Raw genomic sequence first — 24,832 nt, forward strand, 5'->3', positions numbered from 1 at the left:
TATGTGATAGAATGTAGTTTGGCCTGTGATTAATATTTAAATATACAATCCCATTACTATTAGAAGAGGGAATCCTGGAATTGAATCCGAGCTATACTAGTAATTCGTCGTGTGAACTTGGGAAACTCAGTTTCCTCATTGGAAAATGAGGGAAATGTTTTCTATGAGCTCTGAGACTCTGATTTTACTGCTTAGTACATAATAGGTCTCAGTATTTGCTAAATAAGTGATTCTATATTGCGTTCAAGATCTCATATTTAATTAGTAAAAGACTGAAACATTGCTCAAAAGTTTTTCCTTTATCTAAATAGAAAAATTATCTGAAAACTATTTCTTGGTAAATACTTCAAACTTAGTAGTTTTAATCAAATATTTAATCAAATATGATAAATTTTATTTTTGTATGGGATCACCAGCAGCAAGCTCCCCAATTTATCACTTGAAATTTGCCAGTTAGATATCATTAACAGCTTTTAATAACTCAGCCTAGGAAATAAAAAGTGTATGAAAGCAGTTATTATATTTTGTACATTTAATTGGAAATCATATATATTATATTGTACCACATTATATTGCTGATATTCAACGGTTTTGGCCTTCAAAAACGGCAATTTTATATGGTTCAAATTGAATATATTTAGTATTAAACGCGTTTAAGAAATATGGCAATAGGGATCCCAAAGCCTCTCATTCTCCGTTTTACTCCTATCATCTCCTGCCTGTTAGAGATGTGGTATTATTCTAAAATTTCAGAATCCATCTCTCCTACATTTGCAAGTTGTGGTTTAAAAATAGTATAAATTAGTAATTTTGTTTAGCTAGGTATCCCAAAGGGCTAGTATGAATAATTCAACGTTTTATAGAGAGAATATACTGGTAGTTCCTTGATTATTTAGGTCAGTAATTTACAAACTTTAGCGTTCATAACAATCACTGGAGAACTTATTAAAACAGAGGTTTCTGAGCTCTATACCTAGAGATTCTGATTCAGTAGATTGAGGTGGAGCTTATGAATTTGCCTTTCTTACAAACTCCCAAATTACGCTGACGCTGCTGGGTCCTAAGATCATACTTTGAGAACCAGTGACCTGCGGGGTACAGAAGAGACTTATTTGTTGTAAGGCCTCTTCTTCTTCTTCTTCTTTTTTTAGTAAATAAAGCTCAAGCTGATGAGGTATGAGATAAACCCTTTAAGTCAGAAACATTTCTTGGAAAAGTACAACATTAGCTCAATTGTAAGATAATCATAAATTGGATTTGCTTTGAGTTAATTCCTACAGCCCACAATTTCAGGACAACTAACTCTTAAGGAATTTATTCACCTGTTCCATCTTTAAATCTGCATGGTGTTCTGGCTTGCCAGGACGCCCAACCCTGATGGTAGAGCTCTAGGCCAGGGTCACTAATGTATTATCAGAGTCAGCACGTCCAGCTTGACAAACTCTGCAGGAGGTTCCAGATAGAGAAGCGCGTGGGCGCCAATCTAGGAGACCAAACCCGACCTGAGCAGTCCGCCAACCTAACCGCATCCGCGAGTCTTTTCTCCTTCAGGGTCCCTGGTGGAGTCCGGGGAACCAAGTAGGAGTGAAAAGGAACCCCTGAAGGAACGCAGCGGGCAGGTTTAGACCAGTGGGAGATCACGTTGCGAGTCTGCGCCCAGAACCACCGCCTCCGAGCAGTCGCGGGATTGCCGCCTCACAAGGAGCCGTTCGGCCCAAGGACCGACCCAGCGCGGGATCTCTCAATCCGGAGAGGCTCTGCAAACCGGCATTAAGGCCCGCTAGCTCGCTCACTCATCTCAGCCCACCCCGTCGTCCAGGCTTGCGAAATGTCGGCCAAGGCTGAAGTCGGCTTAGCGAAGGAGGCTTCTCGGCAGATCCTGGCCGGTGGTTCCGCTGGTAAGGCCGCTCCGCCCCGCCGGGGGCTAGTCGCGTTTCCTTTCGCGTGTACTGAAAAACGTTTCTCAGACAGGGCTCTCAACATAAGTTTTGCCTTCATCCTCCCAATTCCGCGCTGCGGGCCGGGTGGAGCGCGAGAGCAAAAGAGGCCAGGAGCGGGAGGCGGGCAGCGGGGTGCCCTGGGTCAAGTTCCCGAGACGTACGCGTCGGCAGCTCTTGGGTTCCCCGCCTTTTCGGTTCCTAGCCTGGAAAGGAAGGTAGGCAGCCCCAAGGCTTGCAACTTTGAGGAGGCCTTGAAATGATCCAGTTTCTGTCAGACTTGGTTTTGCTATCAATTGTAGCCTCTTTTGAGTTAATTCAGATCTTGCATAACTCCAACCTCCCTCATTAAATCATATACCTCAGGACTCCACAGGTCTTATTGCATACTGTGCTTGCTTGGGGCTCTTCGTACCTTAAATAGGCATATTAAAATTAAATGCATATGTTAACACATATAAACACCTTATATATAATGGGCTCATATTCATTTATGGAGAGTTATGCTGTGGGAAAAAAACCTTTAGAAAAAAATCTGTGATACTAATCATGGAAATAATTACTGAGTGTGGCTGGAGAAAGTTACCCATGAGGTTGTTATGTGAATGAATTTTAAAAATATTTTTAAAAATTATTTAAAAAATATTGATTGAAAAGCTAATCTTACATATTGATACATTTTTATTATAACTATATAAAGTAATTACTATAGTTCACTCATCACCATAAAACATTTTTATAAATGTAAATATTCTCTTAGGAAATGTAGATATTCTCTTAATAAATTAAGACAACGACTAGATGTCTAATATTTAACTTCTAGTAAAATTTACTTGATTTTCAAACAGATTTGGACTTAAAAGGGACTACTACAAATTATGACTGGTTTTCATGATGTTATGAACTATTTGCATCTCGGGGGCCACAAGCAGCAGGATGTATCACTTAACAATCTGTACACTTTCCTAAAGATAATATTTCATTAATATGTCAATCAAAGCATTCATTTTTGACGTGTAATTGTGCTGTGCTCATCCATTATTATGCCAATGGCTCCACTGTCTACTTTTTTTAGCTGTTTCCTTATAGTGATGATGAATTTGCACCAACTTATTCACCATTTTGATCAAATTCCACAATGTACAAGACTCTGCCAGCTGTCACTGACTGGCTTGATTCAGAGTCCATGACCCTGATCAAAGAAAACTCAGCTGGCTCAACAGGGAAGTGAAGCTAATTGATGAATGTCCTAACCTATGTCTAACGATTCACAAGCATCTGTATATTGGCTTAGATGATCACACTATGTACTAGACACAGCTAAACTTAAGAGATATTAAAAGTAGATCAAACTCTAATTCCACTGTTTTATTGGATGATAAATATTTGGCACAAATATAATGTGTGATTCCATCATGCTCTTACAATTATAACTAATATGAATGAAAATTAGTACATTTATAAGATGAATTAAACATAGCTTAGTTAATATGTACATTTACTATATGGAATTATTGATAAACAATGAGAGTAATTTATCCTTTCATCATAATGAAAAAGAGTCATGTTTTCTTCCACTTGGACAATAACATTTTCATAAAATTTTATATTTATTGGACATAAATAAGTTCAGGCTAATCATAAATATACCATGTCAAGGGCCAAAAAGAAACCAATATACAAAAGAGGCAGAATTTAATAAATACCAAAAAAATGCATGTGAATCTCTAGCACTGGTGTTCTGATTACTGATGGTGTCATCAGCAACACCTCTGTGTGTATGTATTATATGATCTTTTAATGGTAAAGGTTACAAATACATTCTTGCTTTCTTAAGGGGGAAGAAAAAAAAAGTTGGGAGGTTTATTAGAGAAATACCAGGTATCTCATGGAATTCAAGGTCTGGAATGCTTTCATGGGAACAGATTGGAATCAGGAGCTGAAGCACTGAGGGAAACTCAGGAAGTGAACTCTTGCTGTCTTTTCTCTTTGTCAAGTGGTTAGGCATTTCCAAGGCTACCAATAGGGTCACAAGTAATACTACTACAGCTGTTAGGATGGCTTGCCATACTTCCATAGATTTCCCCAGTAAGGAGTAAACATGCTCAAATGGATTCAGAGAGTTAATTACTTAGCCAAAAACAAGTCATTATGGTGTCAGTTCCATGTGTTCCTTGTTCCACAGATAACACCAAACCGAAGAGACTGATGATAGATGGTATGAGCAGTAGGTCCCTCTGCCGTTGGGGAGCCACCACAGAACCACATCCAGGCAGTTTTACAGGCTTACCCTGAAGTCTGCAGCTTACCTCAAGAGGGATAAGGTGGAAAGCCTCGTGCTCGGCTGGAACTAGGGAGATAGAAGAGAACGGGCTTGTGACAGTCTCCCACAAGATAATGGGAAAAACAGCTCTCAGCAGCTCCTCGCCAGGTTGCTTATCTTTCCTTAGACTAGAGGAAATTACAGGGCATTCTGCCAAGACTCAAGTCAGACTGTGGTTAAGCTTTTCCTACGCGGCCTATGTGACATTGTCAGGTGCCATGCTGTAGAGCTCTTTCCCTGTGCTCTCCCAGTGTCTTCATCAGTCTTAGAGTTGACTGCTGTTTTCTGCTCTTCAGTTCACATGGTGGAATGTGGTCCCCAATAGCTCCTCAGTGTAAATACTCTTGACTTCTGTGGAGAGAGCAAGAGACTGACTTGCTTTTTTCAGTTCTATAAAACTATAGAACTGGTATAAAACCCAGAGGAAAGACTCAAAATTACCCAGTGTTGGCCAGGGACCCATCTCTGCACCAATCGGTTATAGCCAATGTCCATGTGGATGGTTGGGGTGGGGTGGGGATCTCAGAGGAGATTATTTTCCAGAGAAGCTACACATATCATGAGATGGGCTATAGGTATCTTTTATAATGATATATGCCAATCATTTATTAAAAGATGGTTTGTAATATTTGTATTAAAAAGATCAAAGTTTGATACACTGACAATTGTTTGGACAATACACATTTAAACACTGACCTTGAGTTTGTTGCTAGGTATTGTATATAGATGTTGTTACCAATGGCAACTCTGTTTTATATGATGAAAGCTGTGCTTAAGACAAGTCAATATATATTGGAGTGTTACAGGCTTCTAGTCTGCATTCTCAGCGTTAAGTAATAGCCTAAGATTCAGGTAAGAGAATAGAAGCCAATGATGAGAGCTTCAGGAAGGTAAGCAAGGCCTAACACTATAGAGGGGTTAAGGTTGAAAATGAGAAGAGGCTATTAGATTTGACACTTGGTACTCAGTGTGGTCCATAGACGATCAGCAGGGGCATGGTAGCACCTGGAAGTTTGTTTAAATTGTAAGCTCTTAGGCCTTACTCCAGACCTACCACATAAGAATCTGAATTTTAGGAAATTCCCCAAGTCATTGGTTTATACTTCCAAGTTTTAGAAGCACTGCCTTAGAAGACCTTTGAGAAAAGAGAGTCCATAGAGTGAGAGCTAGAATGCAGAAGGTTGCAAGGTAAATCTTTTTTTTTATTGCTGACCAGAGAGAGAAGAATGAATTTTGTATGCCTTATTATGTGCCCTCGATTTCACTTTCAGGTTTTATACCACCACTCTCCTATACATTTCATTAGGTTTCTGCTAAAAAGATCTAATCATACTTGAATGTTGTCTGTACCTTTCAATGTTTATTCCCAGTTCCTGGAATGTCTTCTCCTTATTTTCTCCACCTATTGAAGTCTTATCCATTTTTCCAAGGCCTAGCATGAAAACTATTTTCTGCATAAATGTTTCCCAGATGGCCTCTACAGTCCTATCCAGCTTTAACATTCTCATTAACATGTGAATGGTGAAAATAGTAAGAATGGCTAACATTTATAGAGTCAATACCAAATGCCATACCTGATTCTAAGCTTTACATGTATCAACATTTTTAATCCTCACTACAACTCCAGGGTGAAGAAACTGATGCACAGAGGGCATCAGTTTAAATTGCCTATGGTTACACAAGCATGCCACCATTTCTATAGGATATCAAGATAGGAGAAGGACTAGGAGAATATTACTCCCACTAACAGACATTTTTAAAAGTTGGAGAGACCAAGTCAAGTATGCCATCTCTTATTATCTCTGCATCTCTTGTTAGTTTACATCCCTTAAAAGAACTTTTATTTACAAATACAGTCCTTATAGTCTTTCTGTTAAACACAGTCTTGCTTTTTCCAAATACTTTCATGTGGTCACAAGATTAGCTTTCAGCTAAAAGAAAATTCTCAATCCATCCAAGGTCTCTATGTGCAGTTAGGCAGATGGTGGACGGAAAAAGGACTCCAGCCACTGGAGCAAGTGGGAGCGAAAATATACTCCATGCTCTGAATCATAATCTGGAGCAGAAATGGATCCACCTGAGACCTTTTCTCTATTTCTCACAAAGACAGCAAAATGGATTGCCAGCAAACCTGACAGCCACACTGACAGAATTTACCCAAACTGGCTAGAGCCAAGGTCCCTGGGCCTCAGCATCCGTCAGGCCTCTACATCATCACGCTGATGCTCATCAGCAGGGTTCCAGGAGGTTTTCCTGTTATGCACATCTCTTGCTTGGACCAGGAACATGGCTCCACCTCAGACCCTCCTATCCTCCCTAATGACCAGTTTGGGCTTTTCCGTGTGTTTCTGAAGCTCATGGGGTTCTTATTTCTCATGTCATGTAGGAGCTTTTTAGGCCCACTCAGATGGGTATCTTTCCAAGTTCTCATAGGGCACCCGACTTCAGACTCTCCTAGGATCTCTGATGAAGACCCCTGAGAGACCCTGCTCTCACCAGGGCCTGTCAGGCTCCCTCCTGAGGGCATGTCAAGGCCCTATCCACAGTGGATTCCTTTCCACAGTGGAATTTCCAGGAGCCTCCTCGTTCTGCCTCCCAGAATCTTATACTTGTATTCCTGGAAGTCTGCAAGTTCCACTGGGAAGGTTTTATAGAGCATTTCCCCTCCATATGTAATTTACATGATCACCATGCTGGCAGGACACTGATTTGTTTCTCAAAATTTACAGGCTGCTGTTTGCACTTCCCTATCCCAGTCCCCTGTATCTTGTAGACACACACTCCACCACATCTTCAATCATTATCTTTATTTCCTGCATCTCCCTGGAGAAGTTTTAGTCAAATTGTTTAGTTAAAGTATACTGGAAACAAGTTTTCCGATTTTGCACTAGACATACTTCAAGTACTTTGTGCAGTTTGTCTTGTTAATCATTTTCAAGAGGTCAAATGAGAAAGTGAAATGAAAGACCTTTTTTGGGGGGAGGGAAATCTGGGATTCATGGATAGGCTTCTAGGAGATTAATTATGGAAAGTATATGTCAAATGTGCATCATACTGATGGGAGAGAGTCCAAGATTTTCAGCCTAAACAGGTTACTAAAAAGGTATAGGATAATTTTAAATCTTACTTTTAAACTCCTGATCTTATACATCTTCATTTTCACATGATTTCTATCTTTTCTTACTGTGACTCGTAATAGTTAAAATACAGTTAAATGCCTTAACAGGCAGCATGTATACTGAAAGTCCTCTAGATTTTAATTTGGAGCGGGTAATAAAGGGCTGATGCACCAGGGGGTGATCAAGGTTGAAATTTTGATCAAGGAAAATTCTTTTTCAGAGTGGGCGCAAAGGGGACACACATGTGATTTGGATAAATGGCACTTTGGAAATTGAGGATTTGGTAAACTGCAATTGTTTGATAATAAATAGCAGGTTGTAGTGAAACAGGTGAGCCTTTATGACACATCAAAGGGTGGCTGGAACCCATTATCTGGGTAATTAGGGAGGAAAAATTCCCCTTATTTCAACCACATAGGAGGAAGCAACTCTACTGCTCAAATTAATTATAAAATACCTTTAAAGGATGTGTTTTAATTAAAATTTAGTCTTGTCTCTCTTGAAGAAAATCTAGATCTTAAAAGTATAAATTTAAGAACAAATAAAATATGAATTGAATGACCACATTTCAAAGGATTTCTTATTTTACTATCCTTCAATGAAAGACATTTTAAAAGTGTAAGTATCGTATGTGGGTACATGATTCAGTTGACTTAAAACAACTTTTACAGAACATTTTAGAAAGCCTTGTTAGAGCAGCCCTTTCTCACCTTCTCCCCCATCCTCTCACCCCAGCCTTCCCCCACTTCATGCCCCAGTCTTGACTATAGTGTCTCAGAGCAGTGAAAACCTGGTGTTTTAAATACAGCACAGTAGGTTCTCAGAAATGTTTGTTGACTACATTAATGAATAGATATCAGAAGCACAAGCCACAGAATATTATTCTTAGGATTCTAGTCATTAGACAACTGATAGTTGCAACAAGATTTTTAACAATATTTTTAACAATTTTTTTTTTTATAATCATTCATTAAATGAAGTGGAAAAGATCACCTTCAGGTCTAAAATCTCTGCTGTCTTCTGAAAGAGGCCCATGATAATTTTAAATGTATGTACCACCTTTCATTCTAGAATCTCAAACTGAAAAGAGATGCACAAATCATTTTCAAATGTCTTCATGATTAAAGTTGGCGGTATCTTAAAATGGCAATGGATGAAACCAGGCTAAAGGATTCTTCATAATTGTTCTAGATTTTAACTGATTTTTCTTACCAGTTGTCTTTTCCTTTTGCTTTTAAATTATGATGTTGGTGTCAATTATTTCTATACTTTGATGCGATTATGATTTATACTCGTAAATATTCTGTTAGGTCTGTATCTTTTGATTGTTATCAATAGCCCTTGTATTAGTTTGCTAGGGCTGTGTGAACAATGTTCCACAAAGTGGGTGGCCTAAAATGACATGACTTTATTGTCTCACCATTGTGGAGGCCACAAGTTTGAAATTGAGGTGTGGGCAGAGCTGGTTCCTTCTGGAGGCACTGAGGGAAAATCTGTTCCGTACCCTTCTCCTAGCTTCTGGCAATTGCCAACAATCTTTATGTTCTTTGGCTGCTGTCACATGGCTTTCTCTCTCTGTCTTCTCTGTCTTCTTATAAGGATACCCCTCATTGGATTAAGGCCCACGCCAATCCAATGTGACTTCATCTTAACCTGATAACATCTGCAAAGACCCTATTCCCAAATAAGTTCGTGTTCTCCAGTACCAAGAGTTGGTTAGGACTTGAACGTATCTTTTTTTTTTTTTTTTTGAGGTGGGAGGGAGCACAATTCAACCTCAAATAGACAGCCAATTGTATTTTTCTCTTCATATTGTGTTTCTCAAATTCATGTTCTATATCTCAAGCTATGGACCTGTGTTTCTCTTCCTTTCAAAGTCATCCTTTGTGAAAGATTTCTTACTCAGTTTTTAACCTATTATAAGGCATATCTGTCTTTACCTTTCTGTTGAAACTATTAACTACTGGTTTTCTTTCTGAATTTTACCTAGTCTTTGTGGAATTTACATCCGTGATGAATTTCTCTCTTTAAAGTTGTCTCTGTGCTTGCTTTTTACCCCCTTCTTCCTATGTTATCACTCTTTTATTGTCTCCTTTGCTGGTTCTTCTTTCTCTTTTTTCAAAAATTGATGGTTCCTGGTTCTCTGCTCCACACCCTATTATCTCCCTGAACAAGCCCATCTGCCCTCTAGGTTCAGTATTCTCCATTTACAGATAACTCCCCAATCTATATTTCCAACTCTGCCCTGCAGACTCAAATTTCTAACTTATGCAGTAAAAATAATATGGAATCAAGAATCATGTGGATTCTAATAATTTTCAAAAATGTTTCAGAGCTAAATTTAGAAACTGATATTAGACTCTCAAATACCATTTTCTCTTTGTGTACAATAGTACTCATCTTTATTTTGAGTTTAGTCATTCTCATTCATTCTTTTTGTTATCTTCAGAAGTTATAAATGAACTTCTTTGAGTGTTTGGGTTGGGTGGATCCTACTTAATTATCTAATCAATAATTATTGTAAGACAAACAGGAAACTATAAGAAAAATCTTAAGTACTATCATTTCATACTTTGCTTAAATTATCAATATTAATTTGTAATTTCTTGAAGATGAGGAAAGTGAAACTCAGAGAAATTAAATAAATTGCTCAAGGTCAGCGACAGAGCATGGACTCAAACTTTTTTTTTTTGCTGTCAAAATCAGTTTGGTAGCCCCATATAGAGTGTTGCCTTAATAAGGCTTCTTATTTATTTATTTATTTATTTTTGGTTGGGTTAAATAGCGTAGCCTCTCTGGGAACTTGAGTATTGAAGAACAAATAGGGTCTGCCTTTGGTGCAGATCTTTAAATGTCAGCCACAGCATAATATGAAATTCTCCATGTTATCCAGCAGGGGGCTCTATCAGCATCAGTGGGCTACCCCTTTTCTGCCGGCCACAACAGGCAATAGATTAGAAATCAATTGAGCCTCAATCCGCAGAATTAGTAATTAAACCCTGATATAACTAGATAAGATGCCAGAATGACTCAATGAGAGCAACCCCAAAACAAACTGGAAAAAGAAAGGCATTTAAGTTGCATAAAATAGATATCTTGAGCCTTTTTGTTTGCATGAATCTGGTAGCTTTAGGTTAGATCCAAGGGAGAATTTAGTCGAATGTTTGTAAAAATTAGAATGGACTATTGTCGGAGGAAGATATAACTTTGGAGAAAGAATAAAATGTATATTTCAATACAATTGAATGACACATAAAATAGAATTATGGCCAAAAAGTGAGGGGGGGTGGAGGGGGGAGAAAGAGACATGCCACTGTGCTAAAATTTTTTGAGAGGCTACCAATATTTATGGATCATCAAGTGTACCAAAATAGGAGTAATTATACAATTATGGGAAACATTGGTTTTTATTTGTGTTACTGTGGCTGTTATTATTATCATTATTATTTTGGAGAATTATTATAGAGATAGATGAAGACACTTTGAAATAAGTTAAAGGTACCTCTCTGGAGATTCAAGAATGAGCAGGGTTATTTTGGAGCTTCTCTCTAAACAGTACATTTGCTTGGCTACTGTGTCACACAATGGACAGTCACGTCTGAGACTCCATTCTGTATTTGCGCAGACCTATAGATGGCGCTGTCCTCCTATAATTTTGTTGACTTGCTTAAAAAAGGAAGTTTTCTGCAGATAGATAGATGTAGAAGTGTGTTAACTTCTAATTAGATTCTGCCATTATAAAACATTTGAAACAGGCGCCTTGCATAGATTATAAAGAATTATACATTTGAAAAGTGTAAGGGACTGTACTTTTGGAATTAATTTTTCCATTTAATTATGATTCTTAGTTTTATGTGGAAAAATAGAAGTATCTAAGTAAGAGAGATTGAAAAAACTATGTTGCTATGATAATTATTTTCTTTGTGGTGGTCTTGCTTTCAAATTTAAAGGAGAGTCCTGGATCAAACAAAACTTGTTGAAAAGCTTAGCATAAATGTCATATAAATTGCTTGTAGGTCTTAGAGGTTACCTTGTGTAAACAAAACTTTTAGATTCCATAATTTTGTTTCTCTAAGTTCTCAGTGGTAGAGTGTGTATTACACTAATAGTAAATTGTAAACCTCTGTGAGCAGGATCTAGAGTGCCAAATGCATAGTTCTTTTTATTTGCCTGAGGTCACCACTCAAAATGCCCTTTCTTATTTTAATCTAGTGGGCTTTAATATAAGAAAGTGAGTGAGATATATGAAGAATATATTTTTCTTAAACATAAGTTCCAAACGGGATTTTTTCTTAAGATTACCTATCATATCGTGGAGTTAGTTAATGGGAATACTAGAAGTCCTTGCTATTATAAATGAACTTTTAACCACAAGATGGCAGTATAACTCCCATGTCTTTTAAAACATTTTGAAAATGATTACTAAATTAAACAAATTATTTTTGCTCTCTTAGTGAGAAATCTATACAGCTATGAAATTTTAGGAAAATGATAGAGGATGAATATTGAGAGTCCTTAATATAAGCAGTACTAAGACTTTAGTGATTTTTTTCACTGAGTAGTTTTAGTTGCACTTAGAAATATTTATATTCTTTTAAGTTGAAAGTAAAAATGTGATATCAGAATTGTAAGGTGTGGCATATCAACAGCTTTCTGTTACAGAGAAATATAGTCTTGTGTTTTCTTGACCAAGCATCAAGAAAGAAGACTTTTTTTTCTGTTTCCTCATGTTTCCATGCAAATCTGCTCTGGCCTATACCTTCTATTCTTTAGAGCCCACATGTGCTGGAGATTAGGTCAACAGAGAAGCAAAGAAGAGAAAGAAAAGAGAGTAGTAGACATACTGACGAATAAGTTATATATATATAAAAAAAGCAGTGGTGATGATGTCTACATGATCTTTGCTGGATTTATATATTCCATAGTTTCAAAATATATCATCTATCCATTCAATAGTGGGATTTAAATAGCCATTATCCAGTAATATACTCTGTGTATTATGTTTCATTCTACATGGATACTTTTCACAATTACTTCAGTTTTCTTTGATTTTTGTGATTCATTTAAAAGATTATACTGGATTTGTTTTTTGTTTTTTTTAAGGATTATGAAGAGTGAGCTCCTTTTAGGTAAAGATCAGTTCTCATTTATTTTGTGTCTCTAGGACTAGCAGTGCTTAGACTATAGCAGTCACTCAATGATTCTCTTTTTATGCAAATTGCATTTGCCACAAAGCAATACAATTGTGTTGAGACCTATTTTGCTTATGTGCCACAAATGTGGCAGAGGTAAAGAAACTACCTTCTAGTTTAGAAGCCAAGTAGTTTGAACTCTTTCGTAGCATCTTATTTTGCTGATTGTGAAGGGAATATTCCTGTAGGAGTGAAGTGATAATTTCTCAGAGTGGCACTGAAAATAAAACTTCTATTTTTTGACCTAAGGTGTATCTAAATGCAAATGGTCCTATGATAAACAATACAATTTGCTTTCTATAATGGAATGTTGGATGAATAATAAATGTAAGATGCACAGTTGCTGCTTGTGTGCAGCTATATACACAAGTATTTTATATCATAAACTCAAAAAGGAAATCTATTAACTTTTCATGATTTACGTAAGTTAGAAATGGATGGCAAGGTTTTTTTGTTTTTGTTTTTGTTTTTTGTGGTCAAGTTAAAAAAGAAGACTAACAGTTATCATGTATGAGATAAACATAGAAGACAAATATATAAGGAAAAAATTAGAAATGCAGTTACCATGTGTGAGAAAAAATATAGTTTCATGTAATGCCCTGAACGTATAGGTCATGTTCTAGAAATTTGTAGTTTTATGTGAGTTGTTTGCAATCAGGTGTGTTTCCCCCTACAACAATATTATGTAATTTGTGGGCAAGCCACAAAAATCTTTACTTTTTTTATCCTGTACTGAGTGTGAAATGCCACTAATCGGAGCCTTGAACCCCAGGGCATTTAGGACACTTAAGTCCAACTATAGCGTCCTGCGTCATTCTGAAGTTAACTTCCCTGGAAGTTTCCAGGGCTGTAAGCAGTGGGGAATGAAACTGAGCCACTCATATGTGGAGACAGCCTGGTGTCTTCTCGGCAATAAGATAGGAATGTGCCAGAAGCCAAACAGGGCAAGGTGCGGCAGGACCAGGAAGGTTATTTGAATGGGGCCTCACTTTCACAGAAGACCTCTTAAATTTAAACTTTTAACCTGTCTTTCAAATAAGGCTAGACAGAAAGTCATTGCCTTTGTCATTGCAATTGTGTGTGTTAAAAGCATTAATATGTAAAAGTAGGCATTTAACATAAACTACATTTTAGAAACTCAGTTAATTGGCATTTTTTTAGTATACTGAGAGTCTCAATAAATAGAAGAGTCTTAGGTCTCTTTCAGCCTCTGAGAGATTCTGGTCCTAGGAACAAGGGTAAATGGGTTCTAGAGGTTCTCACTTCAATTATTCCTGGCACATATTTGTGCAGTGAATTAAATGGATGGATAGATGGGTGGGTGGATGATTGGCTAGATGAATGTTGGATAGTCAGACAGCAGAGGAGGACCAAAGGGGAAGGGCAGACCAAAGAATTGTAATAAAGAAGGCATCAAAGTTGGAGAAAATGGGGATTGCAGTGGTCATTAATATGTATAGGTTGTTAGCAAATCACCTATTTCTACATTGGAAAATGGTTATATTTTTTGTTATGATTTGTCAGTTTATATGCATTTATATATTCTTGCATTTGACTAAACATGAGGGAAGTCACACTTTTAATATATATTTAATATATATAATTAACATTGTATAGCTAAGAATAGCCAGATCTTAAATTAAAAGAAAATACCCTAGTCTTTATTGACCTATACCATTGACATGTTTATTTCAATGTAAGAATGCATAATATTAATTGTTAAATAGACTTGATGTTGAATAATGACAGATATTAAAACATGTTCTTTATCAGTAGATGGTAAGCTCCTTGAGGATAAGAATCATGGTCTGTTAGGTACTGTGTTATACCCACTGTGCCTAAAACAGAACCTGGCATGGGATAGGTACTCTACATTTGTTGAATGAATGATAGATGACTGAATGAATGTCCAGTTTATTTTGGTTCTCAATTTTGAATTATAATTAATTAAAAAATTTTAAACCTTTTGTCAAGATAGTAGAGCATATATTGCTTCCTAAATGATCTATTCCAATTTATTCCTAATAGCTGCAAAGGAAGAAGAAGGAAATCCAAATGGCCCTAGTTTTTCTGCCCTGATTGCTCTAAGTAGGATTCAGTCTTGGAGAGACTTTAATCCTACATACTTAAATTCCCAGTAATTCTGCAAACCTGGATATGTGTATTCGCGGATCTTGACTGTGCATGGATGTAGACCTGTTTTTACCCAATACTTGTTTTCACAGGAATGATCATAAGAAGTATAGACTCTCTGATTATTGAGTTGTTTGCTGTTTGAAGGCAAGTTTATTTTCTCAATTTCGAAGGCCACTTTGTTAGTTGTGTTTCTTTACAATCTTTCTACGTGTCTCACACTCCCTCAGGAACAGCTGAGTCACTCCCACATGTGTTGCAGACACAGAGAGAAGCATGTAGTCACATGACAGGGTACTTCTTCAGTGGGGTCATAGCAACCAATTCTTAATTTTTTCTTCTTGTCTATTAAGTTTCTGCTTTGGTGTCCTAGAGAGTTATTTAACTCATTCATTTTGTGTGTGTGTGTGTGTATGTGCATGCGTGTCTGTGTGTAGGAAATATATATATATGAAAACATTGATCTACCTAATTATTGTTCTCAGATCTTTGTTTTGGAATTAGTTTTCCAGAAATACTTACAAAGATGGCAAACTTTTGAGTATGCTATTGGAGCTAAGCAATGAAATAGGTACAACTAACAACAAAGAAGAAGAAAATAGGGCACCCCATCAGGAGGCATCATGTTTTAATGGTGAACTTTACCTTACAAAAAGAGTCGAGGTAATACAGTGAGGTGGTGTCCTGAGGGGCTCTTGCTGCTTTACTGCCTGGCATCAGATCCTGAATCTGATACTAACTAGATGTGTTACCTTGGGCAGGGATTTTAACATTTCTGTGATTCATCCATAAAATAGAAATACATTGCAGTCCACTTCATAAGGTTATTGGAGGATCGGATGTGTTGATACATGTAAAGTGCTTACAATTGTGCCCAGTACTCAATGTTAGTTATTATTAACGGAGAGGGAAAATGTAAAAGTATTTAGGCATATTCCAAACATTTAAAAATATCTTCAGAAATGAGTGACATGTGAACATGTGCTAACTATAATTCTTTTCTACAACTCATAATAAAAACTATCTTTTTGTTTACCTTCTAGAAACCTTATTTTTGCTTAATTCTGATTTGGGGTCGTAGAGTTTTATTTTGTTCTCAAGCCTGGATGTCATTAATATAATCTTAGTTTTCACCAGATAAAGTGGTCTTCCTGTTCCCAAAATCATCATTAGGTTGCTTCAGGAAATTTTTTTCCTGTATTCCATAGAAGGCCTATAGAAGTGATTCTCAATTCGTATCCCTTTGGTCACCCTATCAAATAACTTGGATCACTCTTCCCTCAAGACCTACTTTTTTTTTTTTTTTTTAAAGAGTAAGGCACTTATTTTTGTTTAAGTATTCTATAATATTTCCCATTCATAATAACTTTTGAGATCTTAAAATTGCAGAGTATTATTTGGAGCAAATTTTATCAAGCATTATTAATCAACACAAGTAATAAAGACCTTGTCCTTGATGTAGTTATTTCCATATCCTATCCCAGTGGTATAGAGATCACCTGATAGGAAACTGCTGATTTATTAATTATCTAGGGTCTGTCAGTCTTCTTCCCAGGATTTGAAGGCAGAATCATTACCCAAGTTTGTAATTAACGGCTTCTCCTTTTCTCATTAGTTTCTTTATATTTTTCTCAATTTCTCAACCCCAAGTGCTGTCATTCTGGAATGGTCTAGAGCTTCCCCTTAAGGCATCCCATGCTTTTCTGACTTTCGTTGATAGTTGTCTAATCTGACTTTTTAAAACCCTGATTTTTTTCCAGGAAAGTTTTTATCAAAGTAGCTAAATTTATAAATTTAATTAATTGTACTTTATTCCATGGCATAGTCTCTAAACAGTGCCTTTTGCCCAGAAAGAGTTATGGTAGGCCAATCAGGAAAATGGTTTTGAGGTACCTACAAAATAAACTGGTCCTATTTGCTTCATTACCCTAAATGTTGGAGAAAGCACAACCGGTATCTTTCATGGAACCCCAAGTATCTGATCTTTGCTGCTGATGGTTATGGAATTATTAGTCAAGTGCCTTCTCTTCTTCTTATCCTGGTGTCTCCCAAATAAACAACACACACACACACACACACACACACACACACACACACACACATGCACACACACACACACACACACGCACACACGCACACGAGCAAATAAACATGCACATCAAAATGCTTTCTAGCTGGGCTTTAAGCAGCTGTCCTTTTATTTACATGCCGACATTACTATGTTACTGTGTATACAATCTGATTTTCAGAAATATTTTTTTGAATTAGTTCTCCCCATTGTCCATGAATTCATTCAGAAAACATTTCTTAAGTGTCTTGTATATACAGGTACGTGTGGCTGATCTGATTTTAACCATGAGGAATGTATAGCATAGAAATGGGGGGAACGGTTAACCCAATCTGTTGGCCAGAAGGCAAGTGCTTAGTTCACCGAGCTTCTCTAAAATTTCATATTTTGCTTCCTCAAGCTGGTTAGAAACATTGCATTAAAATACTGCCAAATTTTGTCCCTTGTTGTCCAAACTTTTTTAACTTGAAAAAGGAATTTCAGTCTGTAAAACTTTCCATTATAAGGCCACCTGTAAACTTAAAACAGTCAGACTGTTTTTTCAGCTGCCTGCATCTCTGTTTCTCAACTCACTAATACTGACAGATAAAGATGGCTTTCCCCTGAGAAGGATTGTTTTGTTTGTGGTTATTCTGTCACTACCAGGAGGGACAGCTCCCCTGATCTGTAGGGAATGCAGGGATGCAGTTTACAGACAGAATCATACGCTGACTTGCAACTAAAAAATCATAGTCAAATAATGATTTCATTGTTCCTTCCTGTGCCCTTGACAACTGAGAAGTATGCAGCTAGACCAGAAAACTGCCTGGGAGTGTTCTTTGCCTCAAATACTACTGTTTGAGAAAGTTTGCAGTTTATTCTGACAATCAGGCTAGGGAGAAAAATGGACATTTCGGATATCTTGCTCATTTTTGTGTTTTTATATCTCCAGAGTTAAATCTCTGTCATTTCTATTCACTAGCACTCCCTCTTGCCCCTTTAAAAAGTCTGGTTTGTGGCAGAGTTCCTAAGGTGATGGTAGTCAGTGACGAAGAGTTCTCGCTCAGGTGTTGGACAGAACTGAGTTCTCCCTCAGACAGCGAACAGTGTTGGGACCTTGGGAGAGTTTCTTAATCTTTCTAATCTCTGTGTCCTTATTCACAAAGTAGGAATTAGTAACAATCTTTTTTCTCCATCAAGTTGTTGTGAACTAAATGAAATAATGAACATAAAGCGCTTAGCCTGCTGCTTGGCACAAGTATGTACCCCTGAAACTGGTGCTTTGTTGCTGTTTTTAATAATCCTACCTGCAAGACTGTAATCTTTCACAGCAGTGATTCTCAGCTTTGACTGCACTTTGGAATCACTTGAGTAACTTTAAAAGATCCTGATACCAAGGCTGCACTCTAGATCAACTAAATCAGCATCTTTGGGGGTTGTGCCCAGAACTTAGCATTTTAAAAATTGCTCCATCTGATTCCATTGTGCAGCCAAGGTTGAGAAATACTGTCCCTTAATATATGAAAAACTTGCTAATGTGGATATTTTGAAAAATCAAAGTCAGTATGATCTAGAAAAAAGAAAAAGTGACACATGGTACCTTGTATATTTTGTTACAGGTATCTTGAGTGACTGAATAGGGGAAAGCCAAATTAAGTGATTTTTCAAGGAGCTACTTACTAGTAACATAATGTAGAGCAAATCTACTAAGAAAGAAATGGAAAATTATAAAATATGTGATGACTCACATATAAAAAATGTGAAAGTTATGCAAACGGAAACTACATTACAGCAAAATTATTTTTATAGTGTTTTTAAAATGAGCTAATTTATTGACAGAAATCATCATAAAGACAAATCTGTGCTATTTTGCCGCAAAGATCAGTATAAATTCACACATATCCCACTTAGATTATATCACTGTTTAAATTTTGGGGAAAACCCCTGGCAACACAAGAGTAAATGCTTTTGTATTGCATATGCTGAATCAGCATCGTTAGCCATCTATTGTAGTATTAAACCTACAATGGGAAGACAAAGATCTGGGGTAAACTCAGTTGTATTAGCTGTATAAGAGAACTTGAATTTCTTCCTAATAATCCAAAAAACATTAATTATTAAGTTTTCGAGATCTTATAAAATTTTTTAAAAATGATACCACAAGACTTAACTTTTCTGAAGGAATTTCTTAGCCCCCATTTCTTTATTTCCAAAGTGAATTTCTCTGTATTTCAACATATCACATTATTTTGGTAAGCAAGTTATTTCAATTTTAAGCTTCTTTAAAAGAATTTGTAAAATACTTTATCTCACATTCAGTATGTTTCTTTGTGCATACAGTTTTAACCTACATATATTGTTGATAATCATAATAATTACACTTGTTTACTACTATGAGTTTTCTAGATACTTTTGTATATATATTCTCATTCACATCTCACAAAACCTCATTGAGGGTGGAGGTCAAGAATTAGCCTCATTTTATAGTTGGGAAAACAAAGACAGCTTATTAGTAGGCAGTTTCAACTCATCCAGGGTGAAAATTATTGGTTTTTAGTCAGACGTTCCTTTCACTAATGCATTCATGCATTTACCAAGCATTCCCAAGCTGCAGATATATGTCAGATGCAGTTCTAGGCGATGGGGATCCAAGATGATTAAGACACACTTCTTGCCTTTAAGTAGTTCCATACACAGTGCTGTGAATGCATTTTAAAGTTCTTAGCCTGTATTTACCCTGGTAGAATACATGACCTGAAAATTGTCATGGCCAAAACTATCAACTCTTCCCAGACATAGACAGGGAGAATTGAGGTACTTCCGAAACCTGTAACTACCACCTTCTACAGTTGTATTTTGTGACAACCTACTAGATGCAGGATCAGCCTGGACACTGATATCCCTTTAAGATGACTTTTTTTTTTTGGTGATTTCTGTCACATTAGGGAATGCAGTGGTGTTTTTCTAAGAATGTATTATTCATTGATGCTTTAATTTGTGTTTCTCATTTCAACTGCTAATGTTTCTTTACTTTTGGAAAGCGTTTTGAAGATTATGTATTTTAGTTTATTTTTAATGCTAATTCATCTCAAATATTAACTATTTTTTGCAGTAATCCTGTTGCTGAGTTAAAATACTCTTGCTTACTAGACACAAATGTATAGTAAGGTGTAGAGTTTAAGTTTAATTAAATTCTCTTTAAAAACATCAGGGTTTTTTGCTGATTGTAAAGTCTTGGAGTGAAGTAATTGCTTTAACTGTCTTTTGTAATTGGACACACTTATTTTATTTTAAAGCATAAAGCAGGATTCAATTAAATGGATAGAACTATTTTAGTTCTTGTTGAGGATTCATAGTTGCCCTAAAGGAAGGAAAATTCAGAAAGAATATTATTAGTTTTTCAGTTACTGAATGGAAACATTTTATGTCTTGAAAATTTTTTTTTGCAATTAAAAATATACAAAGAGATAAAGAAATAGGGTATAATGTTGAAGAGTTAAAATATAAGTATTGTTAAGCAGCAAATAAATGAAATATAGCTCTTGTATGAAACTATTTTAACTTAATGTCAATAAAGCTTAAATTAGTTCAGACTTTTCTTATTAGAATAAACGTTTCCTTTTAAAATGCATGATAATCATAATCAAGACAAAATTTGTCCTGTTATTTATTTTCAAAATGATTGTACATGTTTAGCAGACTTTTGATTTAAATCCCCAGTGATATATTGGAGACAGATGTTTAGATGACCTCATGTTTAAAGTAATGTTATATTTGGACACAAGATTAAATTTTCCTTAAAATCTTTCCTTATAAGTTAAACTTTGTGGTAGTATACAAAAACTAATCAATGATTTGCAGTGGATTAATGCAATTCCTGTATTTTAAATAAAATTTTCTATCTTTTATGGAATTCTACATAATACAAAAGAGCTGATTATGAAACAGCTGTTTACAAATGAAAATATTGTTTTTGGCTGGCCAGCTAAATGGGAAACAGATTTGAAAAGTTCCATGAATTTGAATGCAAATTTACCATATCATTTATACCAAACCAAAGAACATTGGTAAAAGACTACAACATGGTTTACCAAAAAAATTCAGTGGAAGACTGTTTGTAGGATATAATATAAACATTTAAAATAGTGTTTTATTTTTGAAAAACTATTTTTTCCTTATGAAAATCAATATAGCTATAATATGTAGTTAATGTATTGAAAACCCTTTTAAGGAACGCATAAACAATATTTAACATTTCAATGAAGAAAAATTAGCAGATGGAGCTATTAGAAATGTATAGGCCAATTGAGTAGAGTGAAATAGTTAAAAGATAAGAGATGTTGTCCAAAGATAATAAATTAATATATGTGACAAATGTGTATAAAGCAGAGCTATATAGCTATTAGCATATTATCATTTTAAGCAGCAGCTAGAATGTTATACTGGAAATCACATTGCTGTGGAAATTATAATTGAAAAAACCTGGTGTAATGAAAACCTTCACATTTTCTCTGAAATTTTAAAGTTATTAAGAATTATTTATTTTGAATATTAATTTACATAAAAATAAATAAGACTTAAAGTCTTTATCTCATGAATTTTAACTATGACTCTTGGGAATGCCAAAGTACATGATTTACTTGAGATAGCGCATGAGTTGAAACTTCAGGACTATTGTTTGCTTGTTTCTCTTCCTTTTCTTTATCTTGTCTGCTGTCTTTCTCCTATATCAGTTTTCTGAAAGTGTGATCATGTTTCTTTAGTAGCTTTTAAAAAGTCACTGGAGGAATAAATGCCTTTTGGAGAGTGGGATATTACATCTGATTCTGTTGTCACTATAACAAAGTGACTGTTAACTCTCTGAGTGGTTGATAATCACTCAAGAGAGAAGCAAATGGAATCCATGGCAAAGTCTTTCAAGAAACAAATTTTGGGGCAGAATGAAGACCAAAAGAGGCTATGAATGCAAGCAACCTAAGTAAAAGCACTTTAAATTTGAATAGTATTTTATTGACATTGATGAATGTGTCCTTAATGGATGATCCACTTTTAGCATACTTGAATTGTTTTCCATGTATTCTACTGAGTGTCAGTAGTTAATGAATACCTATAAAATTAATTCATTGACCAACAGATGTGCTAAATGGTAGTAGGCTATAAATTTTAAAGAGGGGCTGATACCTTATGGCTACTTTAATGATGTATCCTCTACTTTTGAGAATAGCAGAGATAATTATAGCCACTTCCTTGATAAGGCAGAATACATAATTGTAATGATTTATATGCATCGTCTCATTCTTTTGGCTTTACTCATGATCCTGTATGCAGCGATGTATTAAAATCAGGCAGCTAGCACAAATAAGAAGACATTTAAGAGCCACTAAAGGAAGTTTTCTTACTTATATTTTAGCCTAACATATTCACGTCCTTGACATAAACAATAAGAAAGTTTTAAAGAAAATCATCTAACGAACTAAAATTGGGATTTTTGCATACTTAAATTTACAAAATTAAATTTTGGAAAGAAATGTGATCAACATAAATGAATAAATAATAACACTTAAACATAAATGTAAGATTTTAATACTACTATTTAAAAATCATTGCCATACTGCTTTTGCCAAATGCATAATGTCATGAATCCACCATTACAGAATCATACAGAATAGTTCCAAAAATCCTTTCTGTTATACCTATTCTCTTTTGCCCTATAATCTCTGACAACCATGACCTTTTTTACTGTCTATATAGTTTTCTTTTTTCTAGAATTATATATTATGTAGTCTTTTTAGACTGGCTTCTTTCGCTAAGCAATATGTGTTTAAGATTCCCTGTATCTTTTCATGGCTGAATAATATTCCATTGTATGAGATTTACCATAATTCATTTATTCATTTATCTATTGAAAGATATCTTGGTTGCTTTCAAGTTTTGACAATTATGAGTAAAGCTGCCATAAACATTTGTGTGCAGATTTTTGTGGGGGTATGTTTTCAACGCATTTGAATAAATACCTAGGAGTTTGATTGCTGGATTGTTGAAATACTTTTAAATGACTTAATTGTAACAAGCCTCTGGTATATAGGAATATCTACATCTTTTGTTTATAGTAGGAAAGGCAAAAATTTGTTTCCTGGTTATATATGGTTGACTTCTGGATTAAAAAAAAATACTCTCTGTTTCTTCCTGCATAGAATGCACAGCCACAAAAAGCTATTCCAATTCATGCTTTACCAATTTTTTTTTGATGCAATAAACTCATAATTTGATAAAACCATTACAATTAATAGTTGAGGATGGGTCATATTAAAGACAGCAGAGAACTTAATAAATAATAAGACAACTACTAAAGTGTAGTCAGGAGATTGGAGTGTCTCCCTCAATTAGTGAAGGTCTGTTTCTGTTAGTTGTAATAGAATTGAGTTCTGTGCTAGGTATCATTCAAAACCTTTGATTAGATATACATCCTTCTACCCGCTTGAACAACCAAGGAATTTTTTATGCTAAGACAGATACCATTGATGCAGATATTCAAGATTAATTTTGTCACTGAACTTTCACAACTATATAAATAATAATAATGATAGTTTTATCATAATGCTTAACATTTACTGAGCACTTACTATGTGCCAGGTACTGTTCTAAGTATTACAACAGAACCAGGTTTTGTGGGACCTGTCAACAACCTTATTTTATAAATAAGAAAAATGAAGAAGAGAGAAATTAAGTAACTCTTGCTCACGTTGTGACAGCACTAGGATTCAAACCAGATAGTCTGGCTCTAGAGCCCTCCCTCAGAATCACAAAACTCTACAATTTTGCTGATTAAACTAAATTATTACATTATGTACAGCAAGAGTTAAGTATACTGTTTGTATCAATGAAGAGGGTGCCATAGAATTCAAATTTCTTTAGAAGACTTGCAAGTGGCATGGAGGAGATCTAATAAAAATGATGTTGAGTAAATTTGCCAAGAGACAAAAGGGCAGGAATTGTGGAAGAGACATAGAATGTTAAACTTGATTAGTGTGAATTGTATTATTTTACACTTGTTGATATATCATTTATGAAAAAAAAAAAGTCATTGTTATTTCACTGTGGGTAGAATACTTCTCTTGCTGCAATGGCCAGTGCAGACAATGCTATTCATCTTTGAGGTCCTCTACATATGCCTGCTGGCTGACAGCTGCATTGGTTAGTACCAAACGTAAAACATCTTGTTGAATATTCAGCAATGAGCTTGGATTAATAGCACACCAGAATGTTCACAAAGGGAACTCATAAAACGAAATGTCACCACAACAACATGTATCTGATTCAATGACATGCCCTAGTGTTACATTAAACTAATTCTTTTTTGTTGCTTCTTTAATAGAAACCCACAAAGATTCTGAACTAAGTCTTTATGACTCTCTGTTGAGGAGGGGGATATTTAACTTCTTTATATTTAAAAAAAAATTAAGTGTAACATATACACATAAAATACACAAATTTTAAGCATGGAGCTTGACAAATTATTTAAAAGGTACCAATTTGTGTAGCCATTATCTCAGTCAAGAAATAGAATATTACCAGCAACCCAGAGGTTCCCGTTGTTCCTCCTTTCAGTCATTACCTTCTCCCAATGGTAGGGTATTTAATTTTGGCTTTTACTTTTTAGTGGCCAGATCTCCTCAAACTTCTTTTTCAGTGAGGTATATTTTGCCCATTAGGAGACCCTGTTTACAATCCGGCCAAAGCCAGCAGCTCCTTTTCTATGGTTATTTTCCCCATCTGTTTGGAATTCACATCCACATTGTATTGTTGCCTCATCTAATCAAGCAAGGGAATGTCTCAAGAGTATGTGCTCCATAAACTACTTAATTTTCTGAAATAGTCACTGCCAGGGGCTTAATGAGAAACCACCAAATCTTCTTCAGCTATAAGTCTCTCTCAGGGCCAGTGTTTCTCAAAAGAACAATGCCATGCACACAAGTTACTGTGAATTTTAAAAAATAATTTTCTTTAATTTTTGCTTAGGCCAGAATTTCTATCATATTTGTAGTTGAAGTAATACAATTTTTAAAAATTTTTCTTTAGAT

The 24,832-nt window shown here is 35.6% G+C and overlaps 1 protein-coding gene across 3 annotated transcripts in view; it reads left to right on the plus strand.

The window, feature by feature from the left end:
- Positions 1–586: 586 nt before the first annotated feature.
- The window catches only part of SLC25A21 (solute carrier family 25 member 21), a 437,307-nt gene continuing 413,061 nt past the window's right edge, over positions 587–24,832 (plus strand). For 2 of the 3 annotated variants that reach the window (XM_011376513.2, XM_023522305.1), the window contains exon 1: positions 587–1,898. In XM_011376513.2, coding sequence (XP_011374815.1) covers positions 1,829–1,898 — 70 coding nt within the window. In that variant the 5' untranslated portion in view covers positions 587–1,828. The remainder of the gene's footprint in view (positions 1,899–24,832) is intronic. The other variant, XM_023522310.1, reaches the window with a different exon arrangement.

Source organism: Pteropus vampyrus, unplaced genomic scaffold (genome assembly GCF_000151845.1).
Source record: "Pteropus vampyrus isolate Shadow unplaced genomic scaffold, Pvam_2.0 Scaffold10, whole genome shotgun sequence".
NCBI classification, from domain to species: domain Eukaryota; kingdom Metazoa; phylum Chordata; class Mammalia; order Chiroptera; family Pteropodidae; genus Pteropus; species Pteropus vampyrus.